This window comes from Humulus lupulus, chromosome 3, assembly GCF_963169125.1.
Source record: "Humulus lupulus chromosome 3, drHumLupu1.1, whole genome shotgun sequence".
NCBI classification, from domain to species: domain Eukaryota; kingdom Viridiplantae; phylum Streptophyta; class Magnoliopsida; order Rosales; family Cannabaceae; genus Humulus; species Humulus lupulus.
In genome coordinates this window covers 209,044,231-209,064,377 of record NC_084795.1, presented here as the reverse complement: position 1 = coordinate 209,064,377, position 20,147 = coordinate 209,044,231, and the positions used below count along the sequence as shown (strand labels likewise).

The 20,147-nt window shown below is 42.7% G+C and overlaps 1 protein-coding gene across 1 annotated transcript; it reads right to left on the bottom strand.

Moving 5' to 3' along the window:
• Positions 1-203: 203 nt before the first annotated feature.
• Positions 204-911, bottom strand: LOC133825362 (uncharacterized). Its single transcript, XM_062258316.1, has one exon. The coding sequence runs from the start codon at positions 909-911 to the stop codon at positions 204-206; it is 708 nt and encodes a 235-aa protein (XP_062114300.1).
• Positions 912-20,147: the final 19,236 nt, after the last annotated feature.

Sequence of the window (20,147 nt, the reverse complement as noted above, 5' to 3'; positions counted from 1 at the left end):
AGATGTTACACTTCTCCATGTTAACTAGAATTAGAAGTGGTAGCCAAATCCCCATTCACAGGCTCTTGGAGCACTGCATAAGCATTTCGAGTTGTTGCTTTAGAAGGTTGGACAGTAGTGATCTTGGTTCCTCTCCTTCTTGGTGTTATCCAATCACCCCCTGTTCCTGTTTCATTAGCCACCCCTGTTTTGTTAATAGTAACTTACTTTGCTGTTGTAACTATATTAGTTTCAGCTACCTTGTTTACAGTAACATTAGTTGCTTCACACGATTTTGAGGCATCCTGAGATATAGCAGTTACTGCAATAACAGCAGCTGTTTCACTTGAGGCCTCCTGAGAAGTAGTAGCATCAACATTGACCTGTTTGTTATCAATAGAAAGCTCAGCAATTTTCTTATCAGTGACCATCTCTGTTTTCTTATGATCTGGTTTGGATTTCTTAACCCAAATGTGCCCCTTATCCTTCGAACAGTTCACCACAGTATGTCCCAAACAGTCACAAGCTTTGCATTTAGAAGGAAGCCATTCGTACTCCACCAATTGTTCAACTAGTTTATCTCTCTCGTTAACAAACGAGATAGTCTTAGGGGGGTTCTCAGAGATCTCCATGTCAACAAGAACTCTCGCAAATTTGACCATCGATCTATCACGGGTAACTTGATCAATCATAATGGGTTTGCCTATAGTGCTAACTAGAGCACTTAGACTATTACGACCCCAATATTGAAGCCCCAAGCCGTTTAATCGAACCCAAACTAGAACCGATTTCACCATCTGCACTGTGTCCATGTCAGGTGTCCAGGGACGAAGAACAACTGGTTTTTTGTCGAAATGAATCACACCAGTTTCCAGGACTAGATCCCTAGTTGCAATATCTCGAAAGCTAACCAGAGTAAATCCAGAATTCATTCGGACTATCCGATCAATACCAAGGTTACCCCAGACTCTTCAAAAATCCTTCGAATACTCGAAATGGGGGATTAGCACCCAAAACTACACAAACAATCGATGTGCGCCAAAAAGAAGCTTCAACCTCAACTTCGTCAATGTCTAGTTTAGCAATTATTTGATCCCCAACCTTCATAGGCTCTATGAAATCCAAGCAAGTAGAAGGAGTTTTTACCTGGTTGGCTTTGAATTTGCTCCACACATCTTTGGCTGAGTTTTGATAATCAGTTTTCTCCACCTCCTCGGCCCAACTAGCAGCTTTGAACGGACCTGATATGCCCTCTGTATCCACAGGTAAAAATTGCTCAACATACGAATCAGCTTCCAAAACATCACACGGGTCATGGTATTCCTCAACGCTATTCTCCAGTACAACTTGTTCTTGAATTGAATGGAGATCTGGTTTTGTTTGAATCAAATCTGTAGAAACGGCCATCGCCGCCGGCTTCGGTGCCTCCTTTTTCTTCCGACCCATGGGGAGAGAGAAGGAAGCTCCACACGCCTATAATTTATTAAAAAATAATATATCGCATATTACTTTTAATAAGTAGTAGTATAAAAAGATTGAAAAAAATAATAATAATTATATTAGAAGAGTGAGATTATTACTTTGGTCTTGAATGAATCATAACAAATTTATTTACAAAAAGCATAAAAAGCATTTTTAATAAAAGTAAAATAATTTATACATGTTGTAAACATATATTTTTAATAAAATTATTTACGTTTAAATAAAAAGCATAAATACTATGAATAAACTATTTTTTTATGACAATGTTTTCTCCATAACTTGGTCTTGGTGGTTATGAATTGTCCATCAATTTATTAAGTTTTTTATGAAGTTGTTTCATTTTATTTCATTCAAAATACTTTTTTTTAAAAAAAATGAAAATGATTAAATTTTTTCAAGATATCAAGAAATTATATCCCTCTTCAAAAAAAAATTATTATAATAATACTAATTTGAATATAACTATTCAGAATTTGAATAATTGGGTTATGACTCTATTAATTACTTTAATAGTTTTTATTATTTATCCATCAATATTTTTAATTAACTATATGATCATTATGAATTTTAACTATGATCATCGCTATAAAAATTTTGTAATCCCTGATTTTTCTTATTTTTACACAATCACACATAGATTTGTACCATCCTCTAAGAAAAAAACTAAAATGGTTGTATTGTACCAAATCACAAAGCCAACAAATCAAAATTTGTTTAATTTATTTTTAGTTTTCTTATTGTTTTTGTTTCTTTTTGTTTTTTCTGCAATATTTAAAATTTGTTGGTTGGTTCTTTAAAAAATAACATTAGATCTCCATTTTTTTTAAATGGAACAATTTGCTAGAAATATTTATTCTAGCAACAATTATTTTTTTCTTAATTTTTTTTATTAAATGCTGAATGGTTTTGTATAGTCTTTGGTTTCGTATTTTCCTCATGAATAAAATTTAAGACATGGTATAAAAGGATACCGTAACATACAAATCAAAACACTTGATCTGATGGTGGCACAATGCTTTTGGAGATTTGAGAAAGTATATGATTACAAACAACATCATGTTAACAATCTCAATATCACCCACACCACATAAAACATCCCATAACATCTAAAACATGATAGAAAAATAAGATGAAGATGTTAGAATATAAAGATCAATAATTTAAAGTAAAAACTTTAAAGATTAACAAATATTAATAATTGAATAAAAACCGGAGAGGATTGTGTTATCATTAACACGTAAATCATTCAAATTTGGAGATATGAATTTGATTTTATTGAAAATTGAAATTGAAAGAGTTTAGAGAGAAGAAGAGAAAAAAATTAGAGTAGAGGAAATTATGAGATTAATAGAGAATGTTGAATATATATAGATTCGCAAAAAGATATTTATATATATTAAATAATAATATCTTATAAATGTTACACCCAGATTTTGAGCTTTGAGAATTGTGATCTCGAAAGCTGGATTCGTCAGGTGTGAGATCGCAATATCTAGAATACGTGTTCGCAACCTAGGCGCTGAATCTTCATAGTAGGTGGCAACCTTGAAGATGGTGACCTCGAAGTCCTTATAAGCTCGAAAGAAAGACATCAGAAGGCGTCCATTTTCGGGTGACCTCGGATCAAGAGGTCCAAGCCTGACATGAGTGTGAGCTCGAAACAATGTGGTCTTGGAGAAAATAATATAACTCGTAAGTTACTCAGAGACCTAGGCTGGCATGATGTTGAACAGCTTAATGAGTCACTTGAAGAGACGCAGTCTACATTTATTGTTGTAACTTCCCTACAATAAAGGGATATTTATTAGTCAGTTATACACCCCCTGGTCTTCAGGGGACGTTTCCTTGTATATAGGAGTTACAGTCTTTAAAGCCATTAAATTTATTAATATACAGGATAACTTCCTAGAAACATGTGGGACAGTATTCTGAGACTTCCTCTATAAATAGAGAAGTCGTGTACCTTTGTAAAGGACCAAAATTTTGTGATCTTGAGAGAAACTCTGGAGAATTCATCCCTGAAGAATTTCCAGAAATTTCCTAAGTTCTAATAACAAAGACTCATGGACTAGGCAGAGTTAACTGCTGAACCACGTAAAAAACTCTCCTTGTTTTATTGTGTTTTTCTGGCCATAATTCTTTACTGTTTACGTGCTCTACATTTTAAGTTGACGAAAAACAGCATCAACAGTTTGGTGCTTTTATTGAGAGCCTTAAGCAGTGCGATCCCTGAATAGTTATGGCCGTAAACGATCAAAACATTTCTGAAGAAAACTATACAAGACGCCCTGGGAAGCAGCCAATGGTAAACCCAGATACTGAAGAGAGAAGTGAGTCCTCCGATTCTCGGGGACCTCCAGCACTTCTAGCCCCAAAGGATGAGGATATGTATGACAATCCTGAATGGTACGTACCCATTGTGGAACTTGAAAACCGATAGTTGAAAAAACAATTGGCTGAAGCTAATAAGCGGAATGAGGAGTTGGCTAGGTTAGCCGCAGAGGCTCAGGCGGCTCAGCCCCCACCTCTGCGTGAAAACCAAGCCCCTCCTCCGAGGGACGTGCATGTTCCTCCCCGCAGGCCTCGTGGATGTCCTTGAAAAAATTCTGCCACGAGGAGGCCAGAGCAGCCTCCGGCACCAGCAGAGCAATCCGCTCCCTCGAGACCCCGAAGAAGTACCAAAGCTAGGGCTCCAATTAATTCAACTGCGGAGGTACCAACGGGAACTGGGAATAACCGAGCCCCTATAGAGGCTCGGACTCAAATCCCTGGTAACACGCAGAATGCAACCGACCCATCTCGGGCAAACTCCGGACTGTCTAGACCACGGAATGGGTGGCAGCCACCGTCACCCATACGTTTCCCTCCATCGCCTATAAGATACCCTTCACCGCCTCGTAGGAATGCTCAACTAGTTCGAGATGATGAGGAAAGACGTGCGGGAAGGAGGCAAGGGAACAGAGAAGCCTTCAGGGAGTGGAGAGGCGCCCAATCTACAAGAAGTCAAATGTCCCAGTCTTGCACTGCAGAGACGAGGCAGCATGAAAGAGACCCATCTCGAAATAATCATGCGACGAGTCTTACCAGTGATGACTCAGGAGATACTAGATCAGTCAGTATGTATGATCGAGGTCGAAAGAATACTGGGAACCACAGGAATTGCTTCGACCTGCGGGAACACTTGAATCAGAATCGGGGTAATGTTAACCCGTCAAACCCAGACCTGAGGGATCGCCTAAATGGACGTAAAGATCCCCTGCGGAGGCGTGAGCCTAGAATTGTGATCAATGACAGCCAATTTCAGGCAAGACCCCTTGCGGACCCACTCCAAGAAAGAATTGATCAGTTGGAGAAGGCCTTCAGACTTTTGCAAAATGAGCAAGGTCGGGGTCGGCATGAGGATTATGACGAGGAGCTCGAACCGTTCGCTCCCCATATTTCCAATACTCCATTTCCTCAACGATTTCAGAACCCTCATGTCCCAACTTTTGAGGGAAATTCCGACCCATACAGCCATCTGAGTACATTCAATACCATAACGAGAGCAAGTAACGTCGGTTACGAGCTCAGATGCATGTTATTTCCAGCATCGCTTACGGGACCAGCCAAAAGCTGGTTCGAGAAATATAAAAGACATTCAATCACTTCTTGGGATCATTTATCAAAGGACTTCAAGAAGAAGTTCAGAGCCATGATGGGGGTTAGACCTGAGGCATCAACTCTGACTAACGTTCGACAGCAGCCAGGCGAGACATTGAAAAGTTACCTTATGAGGTTTAACTTGGAAGTTGCCCGAGCTTGAAATGTGGATGACAGCGGTCATCTAATGGCTGTCCAGGCTGGAGTAATGCCAGGAAGTGCCCTCTGGGACGATATGCAAAGAAAACCGGTGAGGTCCTTAACCGAGTTTAATAAACGAGCTCAGAGGTTTGTCAATGTAGAGGAGGCGAGGTCGACACTGAATATGACCTCCCAGCCCATAACTACAATGATAAACGTAAACTCTGCCTCAACCTCGACGGACCCACCAGCCTTAAAGCCTACTACGGAAAACCCTTCCAAGAGAAAGAAGAACGAAGGGAGTAATCCCGAGGCCGAAGGGGGAAAGATATTTCTCTGTATACAATGTGTACACCGAGCCCAACGAGTCTTGGGAGAATATATACATGGCTAATGAAAACCAGGCCCCCTTCAGGCGTCCAGACCCCATGAGAAATCAGACGTCCAAAAGGGACTCCAGCAAATATTGTCGATTTCACAGAGACACCGGGCACACTACTGATGAGTGCCGACAGTTGAAAGATGAGATCGAAGGATTGATCTCGAGAGGCTATTTTAGACAATATGTCAAAAACCAGAATACTAATCAGGCGTCTACAAGCCAGAGGGCAGCTGCGCCACAACCTGCACAAAACAACAATTCCCGAGCCAGGGAAGAAGATAGGCCCCCTCTAATTGATGGACAAATCTTCATTTTAAATCCATAAACACCCAATTTAACATGGGTAACAACCAAGGAGGTTGGTGAAATTTGAATTCAAAGGTTGCCTCAAAGATCTATAAATAGGAGCCTAATGCTTACTTCTAAGACACACCATTTCTATCCACTAGAGCACTATGCTAAAAATTCACCAAAGGCTTGATAATTTCAGAGAGCTATTTTCATTTTTGAGAGTTCCCTTAGTGCTTATAGAATAAGGAGAAATAAGGTTTTTAAGAAAGGTCTTGAACCTTGTTCAAGTTGGTGATCCCATTACTCTAAACTTAAGGTGGTGTGAGTGTAAGATTGATCTTCGTATTCCTATTGTTCTTCTTATCTTTTGTTCTTATTTCTTTCTTTTAGTTTATTTATTTATTTGAATTGTTTATGCTTTGAGTTATATTTTCTATATATCTATCATCTTCTATTTATATTTACTTGTAATATTTATGCTTTGAGTTGTATCTTTCTTCTTCTACATCATGATCCTTTTCTATTTATTTGTATCTTTTACAATTGAGTTGTAACACTTATTTTATCTATCATCTTGTCTATTGTCTAGAGTTGTATTTGGTTTTCCATTATTTACATTGGAACGTATTATTTCTCTAACACAATAATAATAACCTTTATTATTATTATTATTTACATTGTAGTATTTATAGTGGAGGAGATGGGAAGAGCTGACAGTGGAAAGTCATTTTCCAATCTGGCTAATTCCCATGAAATGTGGAGGATCTTTAGGTTTCTGTGTCTTTCAAATTTTGCAATCTAGCTTGTCATCAACCTGAGGCTATTTGTAACATATTTTTGCTAACTGAAGCTTGAGTAGTGAGAGCCACCATTCATTGACGACTGCCTACTGGAGACAAGCCCAAAAGTTGTAATGGGCTTCCTTCATGTTGACGGGCGATGAGTTAAGGCCGTTGGCGATGACCAATTAGCGAGGAGCTACTCCTTGATACAATGAGAGACTAATGACAACCATTTTTGCCTTAGTGTTTCACAAATGGCGATGGTCGATATTAGAGGGAGGGGTGATGTTGATTCTTGCCACACCATTACATTTATTTTGACATGTCACCCGCCACGTGGGTTGCCATATCATCACACCAAAAAGGGGTATAACATTTTCTCCTCAAGTTGCGCTTCATGTGAGCATAATGTTGGCTTGTATTAGTAACTTGGAGCTTTCTTGCCTATGGTCGCATACTTGGCAAATTTTTCATATTCAAAATTTTTGAATATTTCTTTTTTGGGGATCATTTTGGTTTTTGAACTTTTGCTTTTCTGGAAACTGTCAGAGGTCCCCACTTATTAAGTCTCTGCCTCAATAGTGGCAGGGGGACACTGGGTGATGCATAACATTAAAATAGCGTGGGAGAAGGGCGTTTGGGCCACTATTCGTATGACACCTTAAAAAGGGAAGGACCCCTCGCCTTTCTCTTTCGTGCGACATCGAAGGTGGATGAGAAATCATCTCTTGTCGAACCCAACAACCCAAGCTCAAGATCTTGTTGGGTGAGATTTCTATTTTCTTCTTTTTGCTTTCTTTGACACCAATTTCATGCGTAGATTAATTGTATCTTGAATTCTTTGATATGTGTTGTGCATCCTAATTTAAGCTCGAGTATAACTGGCAAGTGAAGGCACGAAAAAAATGGCCAATGAATCTGTGTATTCTCCACGAAGACAGCACGGTCCCCAAGGTGATGGACCGAGCTGGGGCATATAAAGCGATAGACACAAATTTATAATATGTATAAGGCATAGCATCAATGGCACGAGCTCATGGTATAATAAGCTTGGGGTACACTAACGATCTAACGTGTCCTTGGATCCCTGAAAACCTGGACACGTTATATAATCATGCATGGCCAGACATGGCATGTCCGCAAATCCCTAAATACCCGGACACGTAATATAATCATGCATGGTCAGGCAGGGCATGTCCGCATGGCCCTGAGGATCCATGATCAGTTTTATTTCCTGATCAGACCATACCTTAGGATAAAATGGAATATTTATAATTAGTGTAATATAGATAAAAATAGGTGTTAAGTCATGTGAAGACCTGTCTAAGGATTTTCTCTATAAATACTAAGATCTTGGATAGAAGGAGATAATTTTTCTATAATGCAAAACCTCTGTCAAAATTGAGAGAGAAAAATAGTAATAATATAGCCTCATGGACTAGGTGGATTTTAACCTCTGAACCACGTAAAAATACGAGTGTTCTTGAGAATCAATTTCTTAATATCGTTCATCATTAATCACTAATTCATCCCAGATATATTCTTAATTCACTGTTGGCAAAGAACCGTGTCAACAGTTTGGTGCTTTCATTGAGAGTTGCAGATTAGTGATTTCGTCAAAATCCCAATCAAAGTTCATCATGGTGGTCACTCGATCGAGACATTGCAATGAGATGGAGCAACCTGGTGGGCAGGAGGCTCACTATGCCACTGTTTCCAGTGAGCATAGCCCTGAAATCTAGCAACGGTCGAGAAAGCAACCAGTGGGTCATGGCGATACCGGAAATTCGGCGTCACTGCCTCCGAATCCAAACCCCAATTACTTGACCACTGTAGAGATGGAGAACATGCAGTTAAGAATCCATCTGGCCAAGGCAAACAAGCAAATTAAGGAGGTCTTGGCTCAGTTACCCCCTCATGCAACCGACGTTAATGTCGGAAAGAGGCAAAGTGAGTCTCATAAGTCCCGCAGGAATGACCGATCCAAACCAAGTCGGTCAGGTAGAACTGCCACCCCAAGTTCTGTGCCCATGGCACAAGATCACCAAAATGCTTAGCCTAATGGCCTTCCCAGGGGTCATCAACAAGTCAGCCGGTCGGTTAGGACCTCGACCCCAAGTTCAGTACCACCGCCGTATGTGCTTGGAAACGCCCATGACAACCCACGGGGAAGGTCCGGGGCAAGCTCGCAAAGACACGCTGTTCCAGCCAACCCTCCTGCGTCACAATCAGATCGCCAGACGTAGAGAGTTAGAAATGGTGGAGCAGAACGACCGAGGGCTAAAATGGTTCATCCTGACGGGACAAGGATTGCCTCACCAGTTAGGCATCCCCCATCACCCATAAGACATCCAACACTGCTTTGTTCTACGCGAAATGTTCCTGCTTATGGGGTCAGCAGAAGAAATCCACCTCCTGCTGCCCCTACTTATTCCCCGCAGACGCGCGTCAATGATCCAGATCCTCAACCTCAACAACGAGCACTGAGTTTCACTAATGGGAGTTATTGGACTGGGAGAAATCAAAGTGGCAGATCCAATGCAGACCTGAGAAATTGCCTGAGTTCGGCTCAAAGCCCTCGGTTCGATCCACAGCATGATCTACGAGATTGCCTAAATTCACAGAGGAGAAATTCAGTCCAAAACAAAGGAGCCAGTTACACTCATCAAGAGGGAGGTCCTTTCGAAGTACGTGATAACAGGAATGTCCCACCAAACCAAGCTCAAACTTGGAGGTACAACAACCTGCTGAACATGTACGGTAGGACGGGAGCTGTTGAACAGCCCCATAATAACCAAGGAATCAAAGACCAAACACTCGAAAGGTTAGCCTAGATGGAGGAGCTGATGTAATGAACCAAATTTACTAATAAGGCTTAAGGGCCTTGATTAGTGTGCCGGGAGGGCATAACTAGATTATATGTGATTTAATGATTAAAAGCATGTTATATGATTATTTGAATATCTGAGATGCATGACTATGTGTATTAGTATGCATGTAGGCCCTGACTAGGTTAGAAGGGCATAATCATAATTTTGGCCCGTTGAGGGCATAACTGTATATATTTGTGATAAATTGATGAGACCACATTATTATGTGGATATATTTGTAATTTGTGATTCGAGGAGATCCAAGTGAGCAGTTTAGCAAAAAAGTCACAGCAGGGATTTATACCCGGCTCGGGGCGAGCCTGGGGGTATTTCTGGGAATTTAGAGAACATATTGTGGTCAATTTTGACATTGAGGAATATAACTGGTGATTAGTTAGGAGTCGGGACGTAAGCGGAAAATATTAGAGACATTCGAGGAATTAGCGGGAAAATTGGGTGAAATGACCAAAATGCCCTTAGGTGGATTAAAAGGCTTAGGATTTACGAGAGGGTATTGTGGTCATTTGGCTTATAAAGGATAAATGTTATTAGGCTTTATGCCTTAGTGGGTTGTGTAGAAAGGGCTGGAATTCTGAAGAGAAGGAAAAAGAGAATTGGAAGTCTTTTTGCTCTCTCTCGGTTTAATCTCTTCTTCACCATCTCTTGAGGTATTTTGGGGGCAGAAACTCAGGAAGAGTTTGGGCAAGAGCTTGAGGCTAGGATCCCTGATCTGGTTTGAGGAATTGGCAGAGCAATCCATCCATTTGAGGTAAGGTTCAGGGTAGTTTTTCAGTTTCTAGTTCTTGGTATTGTTGTGGAATTTGAGCTGAGTTTTGGTGGGGAATTTTAGGGAAGTTGAAGCTGAGCTTTAAGGAGTTGAAGGCCAATCTGGTAAGGAGGATAACCTAGGCTAAGCTCATCCAGCAAAGGTAAGGAATTCTAGTTTAAGTTCTGTGGTTTCAGTTGCTGTTTTGTTGAGTTTCTGAACTTTAGGTTCAACTATGGTGAATTCTTTGTTTAGGGGTGCATGTGATTGGTTATGCATGTGTGGGATGCTTGGGATGAGTGGAGGATTTTGGTAGGCTTGTTTTTTTGTTTGGTTGAAGTTTGGGAGAGGTTTGGTAAGGTTTGGCACGGGGAAAATCGAAGGAGGAAAAATGCAGGAGTTGTTGTGCTGTGATTAGCGCTACAGCGCTAGTCACTGGGCATTGTAGCACTAGGCCATGTTGTCTAGGGTGTTTTAGGCTCTGTTTGTAGCATTGTAGCACCCTCCTTAGAGCGCTGTAGCACTACCCTGTTTCTAGAAAAGGGTTTTTGGGTGATTTTCATGGGTTTATGCCCGAGGGTTCAGGGTTTGATTCCAACACCCTGTTTGGTGGAATTAGGGCTTCCCGAGGGCTCGGGATTGGTCCTGAGGCTAGGTTTTGGACTTGAGGTTTGGTGATGATTCTGATATATGGTTGTGACTAGGTGTACGCTAGGGCTCAAGAGGGATCGTGCTTGCAGATCAATTGAACGAAGCTAGCAAATCTAAAGGTAAGAAAATTGCACCCAATTATGTGTTTGTGATGGGATTAAGTGCTCCCGATAACTGTATAATGTCATAGATGGTATTACACCATAGGACATGTGATAAATGGCCTAAGGGTGCCGTAAATTATATTTGCGCACAGGGCGCGGCTCGGCCACTGGTCGCCGAGGACAGCTTAATATTCACTGAGCTCGGTTTAAGCGGGCCGAAGTCAGTGGGATAAATAGAGGGTGTGGCCTAAGGGTGTTAACCCTAGTTATCATATGTGGATTGATTATTGATATGGAATGATATACTTGGTATGCTGAATACTTGGATAATATGAATGCTTAAACTGTTGAGTACATGCTTATGCGGTATGAGATATCTGATCGTCTGTTGATTGATTGTGCTTTGTTATTGTGTTTTCTTGCTGGGCCTTGGCTCACGGGTGCTATGTGGTGTAGGTAAAGGCAAAGGCAAGTTAGACCAAACCTGAGATGGAGAGTTGCGAGGCTAAATGTACATAGTCAGCTATTCGGCCGGCACGACCGATGAGTGGAACAGGACGAGAAATGCTTATCCATCTGTTTTGCCTTTGAATGGCTAATCACTCTATTTAAATCTTGAATCTTTTGTAAATAGTCTTTAATTACTGCTTTTGGGATCCCATGTAAAAATAAAATGTTTATTTAAAAGAAATGCGGCTTTTGAAACCAAAATCGTTTAACCCAAGCTCAACTATAGTTTCAGTAACACGTTTCTATCTAAATGACATGATTAGGAAGTCTTGCACTTTTATAAAAACACAGTGTAATGGTCTTGGCTATCTAGGGCGTTACAGCTGATGAAAAGACTCCTATTAGAAAGGAAAAAGATGAATATGATTCAGGGGATGAGCTCGAGCTTTTCACCCCAAACTTTGCGGCAACTATATACCCACTGGGTTTTAGGATGCCCCATTTATCAAAATTTGATGGAGATGGAGATCTGTCTGACCATTTGGGGATGTTCAACACCCTGATGATGGCCCACAACATCAGGCCCGAGCTAAGGTGCCTAATATTCCCCTCGACTCTGATCAGGGCGGCTAGGCAATGGTTCAAACAGTACAAAAAATACTCTATCAGCTCATGGAAGAATTTCTCTGTTGATTTCAAGATAGCTTTCATGGCTTCTCAGGCAGCTCGGATTAAGGCCGACTCCCTTGAAAATGTAAAGTAGTAGGCCGGAGAACCTTTGAAAGCATACTTGAGTAGGTTTACCAACGTTGCCGCACGAGCTAGAGATGCCAATGAGAGTTCTAAGTTCATGGCAATGAGGACGGGAATCCTTGTGGTAGGCGACCTATGGCAGGAACTACAAAGAAAGGGAGTTAACACTGTGGATGAGTTCCTGAACCAAGCTCAAAGGTGGATTAACCTAGAAGAGGCGCGAGCTTTTGTTGCAGGGACCAGCCAAGCCTCTGTTCAACCCGTTGGAGCGGCGACAAATGTGGCTGGTGCTGCAGCTCAAACTGTTGCCCAGAATAACCAAAGGGGTAATAAAAGAAAGGGAAATGGTGAGGGCGACCAGAGTGGGTTAAAGAAAATCAAATCCATGGAGAATTTTAAATTGGTCTATGCAACTTATACCGACCTCATTGATACTAGAGAGCGCATCTTCTTGGCAAATTTTGGTTGCCTTCCGTGGAAGAAACCAGAGCCATTAAAGAATCAAAGGGCGAAAAGAGATCCCTCAAAATTATGTCGATTCCATAATGATATCGGTCATAATACTGATGACTGCAGACAACTAAAGGATGAGATCGAGACTCTCATCAGGGCAAGACCCTTGGCCCAGTACGCCCGGAATCGAGTGACTTCCAGACAGCCCACTGGACAAAACATTCCATTAGCTTCGGAGGCTCCAATGAATCAAAATGGAGATCAGGTGAATCAAGACAACCCTCCTCTGATAACGGGAGGAGATATAGCAACCATTTCTAGAGGTCCTCATTTGGCAGACACGAGCAGAGGTGCCCGAAAGAGGTATATCAACGAGCTAAAATCCCACAACGGAGTGGAATTTATTCCGGGGCTGGAATCATCAATGCATCAGCGATTGGAGAAGCAACCAATCACTTTTATGGAGGAAGATGCAAGTCATGTCCAGTTCCCACATAACAACCCTCTGGTCGTAACGGTCTAGCTCGCCAATCGGAGAGTTAGGAGGGCACTAGTAGATAACAAGAGTTCTGTGAATCTACTCTTTAGGTCCACCTTAGAAAAAATGGGGCTATCTGTAACAGACCTAAAGGCAACTACCATGGTTCTGTATGGATTCTTTGGTGAGGGGTCAGCGGCCATTGAGATAATCGAGCTAGTGGTAACGCTGGATGAAGGTCAACGAACTGTCTCCAAGCTCCTAGAATTTGTCGTCATCGATTGTCTAGTGGCCTATAATGCGATCTTAGGCAGACCTGCTTTGATGGCATTTGAAGCCATAACCTCTATCCATCACCTAGCAATTAAATTCCCCTCCTCTGTGGGAACATGCACTGTCAAGGGCGATCAGCTCGCCGCTAGGGAATGCTATAGCATTTCCACTAAGGAAAAGTCACAACCCGGGCAGCAAACAATGAAAGTAAGTGACGGAGGCAAGGAGACCCAGGAGACGGAAGCTGCTCCCGGGACGAAAGAACCTCAAAATGCCAAGGATAGAGACATCATCCCAATTGATGATATCGATCCCCGAATAGGCGAGGATAAGTCAGAGCTCCAGGCTATCGATGAGCTCGAGGAGGTAAATATAGATCCCAAGGACGCCTTGAGAATCGTTAAAATTGGGAAAAATCTCGATGATGGTAGAAAAAAGGAGCTTGTAAAATTCTTGCAGGAGAATCTAGATGTATTCGCCTGGTCTCATGAGGACATGGTGGGGATCAGCCTGTACGTGATCGTGCACACCCTGAATTTGGATAAAAGCGTGCCCGCCAGATCCCAAAAACAGAGGCGTCTAGGAACAGTCCGAGCTGAGGCGTTGGAGGAAGAAGTAGCTCGGTTATTAAAGTGCAGGTTCATTCGTGAAGCAAAATATCTGATCTGGGTCGCGAATCCTGTCCTGGTCCCGAAGCCAAATAGAAAGTGGAGGACCTGCATCTATTTCTCCGACCTGAACAAAGCTTGTCATAAGGATTGCTTTCCATTACCAAGAATCGATCAGTTGGTAGATGCCATCGTGGGGCACGAGCTTATGTCCTTTATGGATGCGTATTCTGGATATAACCAGATCGCGATGAATCCTGCGGACCAGGAGCATACTAGCTTTATGACTCCAACAAATGTATACTGTTATAAAGTTATGCCCTTCAGACTAAAGAACGCCGGGGCTACCTACCAGCGGTTAGTTAACATAATGTTCGTTGGCCAAATCAGAAAAAATATGGAAGTGTATGTCGACGACATGCTAGTTAAGTCAAAGACTACCGATGGCCATGTATCCAACCTAAAGGAATGTTTTGAGATCCTGAGGAAATACAGTATGAGGTTGAATCCCCATAAGTGTACTTTCGGAGTGACGTCGGGAGAGTTTCTGGGATTCATAGTCAATACAAGGGGGATAGAGGCAAATCCAGATAAAATCAGGTCGCTGTTGGAAATTCCTTCACCCAGATCGCGTAAAGAAGTCTAGAGCCTGACTAGCAGGGTGGCAGGCCTAAATCGATTCATTTCAAAATCCACTGACAAGTGCTTACCATTCTATAACTTGCTCTGAGGATATAAGAAATTCGAATGGGCTGAGGAGTGAAAATAGGCATTTCTTGATCTGAAAACACATTTGCCCGAGCCCCCAGTATTGTCTAAGCCAGTGGCAGGGGAGCCCCTATTCCTTTATTTGGCTGTGATAGAAAATGCAGCCAGCGCAGTGTTGGTTCTGGAAGTAGACCGTGTTAAAAACCGGTGTATTATATAGGCAAAAGACTTCTTGGAGCTGAATCATGGTATCCCTTGATGGAAAAGATGGCGTTTTGCATGATATTAGCCTCCAGGAAGCTTAGGCCATACTTCAAGTCCCATTAAGCTCACGTCATTACCGACCAACCTCTAAGGCAGGTATTGAAAAAACCTGAAGTGTCGGGACATCTCTTAAAATGGGCAGTCGAACTCAGCCAGTTCGAGATACTGTATGTACCACAGACCTCAATCAAAAGCCTGACCCTTGCTGATTTCATGGCTGAATGCACCGGATTTCAAAAGGAGCTCTTGAAAGAACCGATGTAGGAGTTGTGGAGAATATTCATGGATGGCTCCTCTAACGAGAACGGGGCTGGAGCTGGAATCTTACTGATCTCTCCAGAGGGGCATTGATTCCATACTGCGCTACGATTCGGATTTGAAGCATCAAAAAATGAAACCATGTACGAGGCTTTGTTAGCTGAGCTTAGAGTGGCAAAGGAAGTTAAAGTAAGGGACGTCCAATGTTATAGTGATTTCCAGCTTGTGGTCAATCAAGTGTTAGGGGAATACCAAGCGCGGGGCACCAAGATGGTAGCTTACCTAGCCAAGGTGAAGAAAGAGCTATCAGAATTCGAGTGTGGCACCGTCGAACAGATCCCTCATGAGTAGAACGACGCTTTGGCAAGGGTTGCCACCTCCAAGGAAGCTGAGACTTTGAACATAGTACCAGTGGAATTCTTGGAAAGCCCATGCGTGGCAGGAAACGTGATGGAGGTTGAGATGATTGACATTAGGCCGACCTAGATGACCCCCTTAGTTGAGTATCTTATGATAGGAAAGCTATCTGAAGAGAGAAAGGACGCAAGAAGGATACTCTATCAAGCCCCAAGGTATGTGGTTGTGGATGGAACGTTGTACCGACGTGGCCATTCCTTACCCCTTCTGTGGTGTGCTGCAGGAGGAGGCCAAAATCATTTTGCAGGAGGTACATGAAGGGTTCTGCGGGGATCATGCTAGGGGCAAAACCTCGCCTTAAAAATATTGAGGAAGGGTTATTTATGGCCCACTTTAACAAAGGATTCCATCTCTCATGTTTAGAAATGCGATAAATGTCAACACTTCGCCACAGTCGCGCGAGCTACTACGGTCAAGCTAACGATGATTTCATCCCCATGGTCGTTTGCAATATGGGGGATTGATTTAATAGGAGCCCTACCTATGGGAAAGGGAGGAGTTCGTTATGCGGTGGTGGCCATTGATTATTTCACAAAGTGAGTAGAGGCTAAGCCTCTGGCAACCATCACCTCAAAAAGAGTCCTTGACTTTGTGGTCAAAAGTATTGTGTGCTAGTTTGGGCTACCCAAGAAGATTGTGTCAGACAATGGAACTCAATTTGACAGTGATCTCTTCACCGAGTTCTATGAAAAGCACGGTATAATTACAAGTTTCTCTTTAGTGGCATACCCACAGGCCAATGGACAGGTCGAGGCAGTGAATAAAACCCTTAAAGCGAGTCTGAAGAAAAGGTTAGATGAGGCCAAGGGAGTCTGGCCTGAGCAGCTCCTGCAGGTACTATGGGCATACCAGACCTCCACGAAACACACCCCTTTCTCCCTAACTTTTGGGAGTGCGGCCGTCCTTCCCGTCAAAGCAAAAGTAGCCACACACAGGCTACAGACATTCAGCTAGGAACAAAATGAGGAGTTGCTTAATGCGTCTCTCGACCTGGTTGATGACAAACGAGAGGATTCACAACTACAGCTCGCACATTACCAACATAAAATCACTCGTTATTTTAACTCCAAGGTCAGAAGACATAGATTTGGTTTGGGCGACCTGGTTCTCCAAGGGTCTTTTTGGCAAACAAGGACCCTAAAGACGACGCTTTAGGTCCAAACTGGGAAGGCACCTATCAAATTGTGGAATTCATACGTGAAGGAACTTTCAAATTAGCTCGACTTAGTGGAGAAACAATCCCATGGACCTGGAATGCCATGCACCTAAAGAAGTATTATCAATAGTGATACCATCCATCTATGTAAGGCTTAATTATAAAAGCCATTTAACTGAGAAATGAAGGGATCATCATGTATTTCTTGTTTTTTTGTATAGTTTTAAGATTTTTCCCTTCGCAAGATTATTTATATATCAGTTCGTGTGATAACGTTTGTCTAAGTAACCAAGAAAGTTCACATTCTAATTACTTGGGGGGCATATAACTCGAGATAGATTAAAATTAGAATATGCAAATTAAGGATGAGTTTGAAACATTTTAAATCCTGGATTTAACCAGGTACAATGTAACCCGAGATAGATTTAAATTAGAATATCCGAATTAAGGATGAGTTTGAAACATTTAAATCCTGGATATAACCAGGTACAAAACTATCCTGGATTCAACCAAGTCCAAAACTTAGAAGTTAGTAACATTGATTCACCAATGTTTTTCTTTTAAGAAAAACACGAGGTGTCAATAAATCTAGCACGAAATAAGTTTAAATCATTTAAAACCCTGGATACAACCAAGTCCAAAACTTAGAAGTTAGCAAAATTGAAAATTTGATGGCTTTCCTAGTAGCTCGAGATATCAGTAAACCTAACGTGAACTAAGTTTGAAATATTTGAAATCCCAGATATAACCGGGTTCAAGGGCTGACACTTAACATGTATGATATAAATCAACACATTAGGTTCGAATGTAGCCAAATTCAAAATATCTATCCCGATCTAATAGTCGAGTCCTAAAATCTTGAATTTGCAAATATAAGAAAGCATAAACATGAGAGAATTAAGAAAAATATTAAAATTAGATATACGAATTAAAAAACATCCTTGAACTGGCCCGAAGGCAATCATTTACAAACACTTGTAAAAAAAAATCCACAACAAATTGGAGCTCCGCTTCAGACTCCTCCAAGACGCTTCGAGGAGGTGACCTCCTCAACCTCCTGCTCGCCCACAATAGAGGCTTCCCCTGTCTCCGATGGCTCTTGTAGGATCCAAGCCTTGAATTTCTCAAGATAGGGATCCCACAGCTCGGGAGCCATGAAAGAAAAGTTTCCATCCTGGTTGAATGCCTAGCAATGGTACAACATGTCTTCCATGGAGGACAGGGAGGCCGCCTTCTCCTCCTGCACCGCAGACTCGACCTCTTGTAGCTTTGCCTTGGCCTCAGCGACCTCGACCTGAAGAGTGGCCAAGGCAGCCTTCGTGGCCTGCTCACTTTCTTGGGACAATGCAAGGGCGGCCTTGGCATCGTGCTCGCCTTTTTGCGCGACTGCAAGGGCAGCTTTGGCAGCCTGCTCCCCTCTTGAGTTGCGGTCAGGACGACCTTTATGGTTTGGAGGTTGGTCTGAAGCTCATCGTTCCTAGCTCGAGCTCAGGCTATGCTGCAGTGCTGAGCCAGGGCCGCCTGCAAAGTACAAAGGGAATAGTTAGGCGCATACTGGGGGGCAAAATTGAAAAGGAAAAATTTCACTAACTTAAAGGAAAAGATCTTGCACTGAGGGTGATCCCCAGAGCTGACTCCAAGACGTTCTCCGAGCTGCGCTCCTCTATCGTCCTGAGATCCCTTGGGTTAGCTTTGTAGACATGCTCCACCATGTGGTTCGCAGTCTCATAAAGGGACCCCCCTGAAGGTTTTGGGGATTTTCTCCAGGTCGTGGGGATCCACTGGAATACGAACGGTGGTGGCAGGGGCAGCAGGAGCTGGGGGATCGGTTTGTATGACTTGATCCCGAGTAGGTGCAAACCGAGGAGGAGGAGGAGGAGGAGGAGGGGGAATCCTTTTCTTCGTCACAGTGGAGGCCAGAGCTGCTGAGCTCGTACCTTTCCCCTTAGCAGGGGACTTGGATGTGGTTCCTACCGCAGGAGACATTTTCTTCATATATCGGGGCCTCTTTATGACAGGACCCGAGCTGGACTTCCTGCCCTGGAAAGCAGTGCGGAGATTGGGAGCCCCGTGCCATTCCATTTCTTCATCTGAAAAGAATAAGAAGGGAGTTAGAACATGGATAAAGTCATAAATTTACAATATATATATATACAATATAAGAAAAATTCCAACCCTCTGGGTTAGGGATAAGTCTATTGTCACGACCTCCAGCCTCAAGACTACTTGGGGATATGGGGAACCTAAGTCTACGATTTCCTGAATTAGGGGAGGTTCATGCTCAGGTTCTATTTCGGGGCTGGACTCCTCTACGTATTGCCTAAGTCCAGGGGCAAGGGTACCCTGGAGTAGAGAGGGCCACGACCTGAGATTGGTCCCATACTCTTCAAAAAAGACCGACCTAAAGGATAGGGTATTATCTATGACAATGGTGCCCTTAGGATAGCTCATGTCATGGCGTAACACTAAGAGGTCCTTGCACTGGAGCAGGGTTATATTACGGTTTGGATCGTTAAGGTGGCGATGGACAAGATGGTTTGGATTAAACCTAACTAACCTAAGGTCAGCGACAGCCTTATCTAATTCCTTATAGGGGTATGGGTTACCTTGGCCAGAGGGGCCGGCTGCTGCCCCCAATGAAGCTCGCTCTATCTTAGGGTCCCGAGCAGCCTCGGGAGCCTGGCTCTTCTGCACGAGAGGCACTTCATCTTCTTCTTGCTCCTCGCCTTCAACGGCCTCAGCGTCCCCTTCATGGGTAGGCGGGAGCTCACGGGCCACCGGATGAATAGCCTGTATTCTTCTCAAGGCCCATGTTAATCTGGCCTTTAGCGATTAACTTACACGCTAGCATCGTGTCATCGGTCCCAAGCTATCGATAGTCCTTCTCACTAGGCAGAAACCTAGACAGCGTATTGTATTGACCCTCAAGGGTCACAAATTTTTCCATCCTCACGAATATGGCTGCGCAAAAATAATACTCAATTAGTATATACACGAGGAGTAGGTCTAGACACAAAGAGAATGATTTCATGAGAAAAGAAAGGAAAGGAGACTTACGAGGATGGTTGAAATATCGATGTTCGCAGTTGCGAAACCCATTCGACATAAAGAATTGATCTTTATAGTCGTTGGGGTGGCTATGGAGTTCGATGACCGAGGGTGAGTTCGGGAATTGGGTCAAATAATAGAACCCATCACCTCGCCCTCGTTGCTCCGGGCTAGCCTTGAGGTAGAAAAAATAA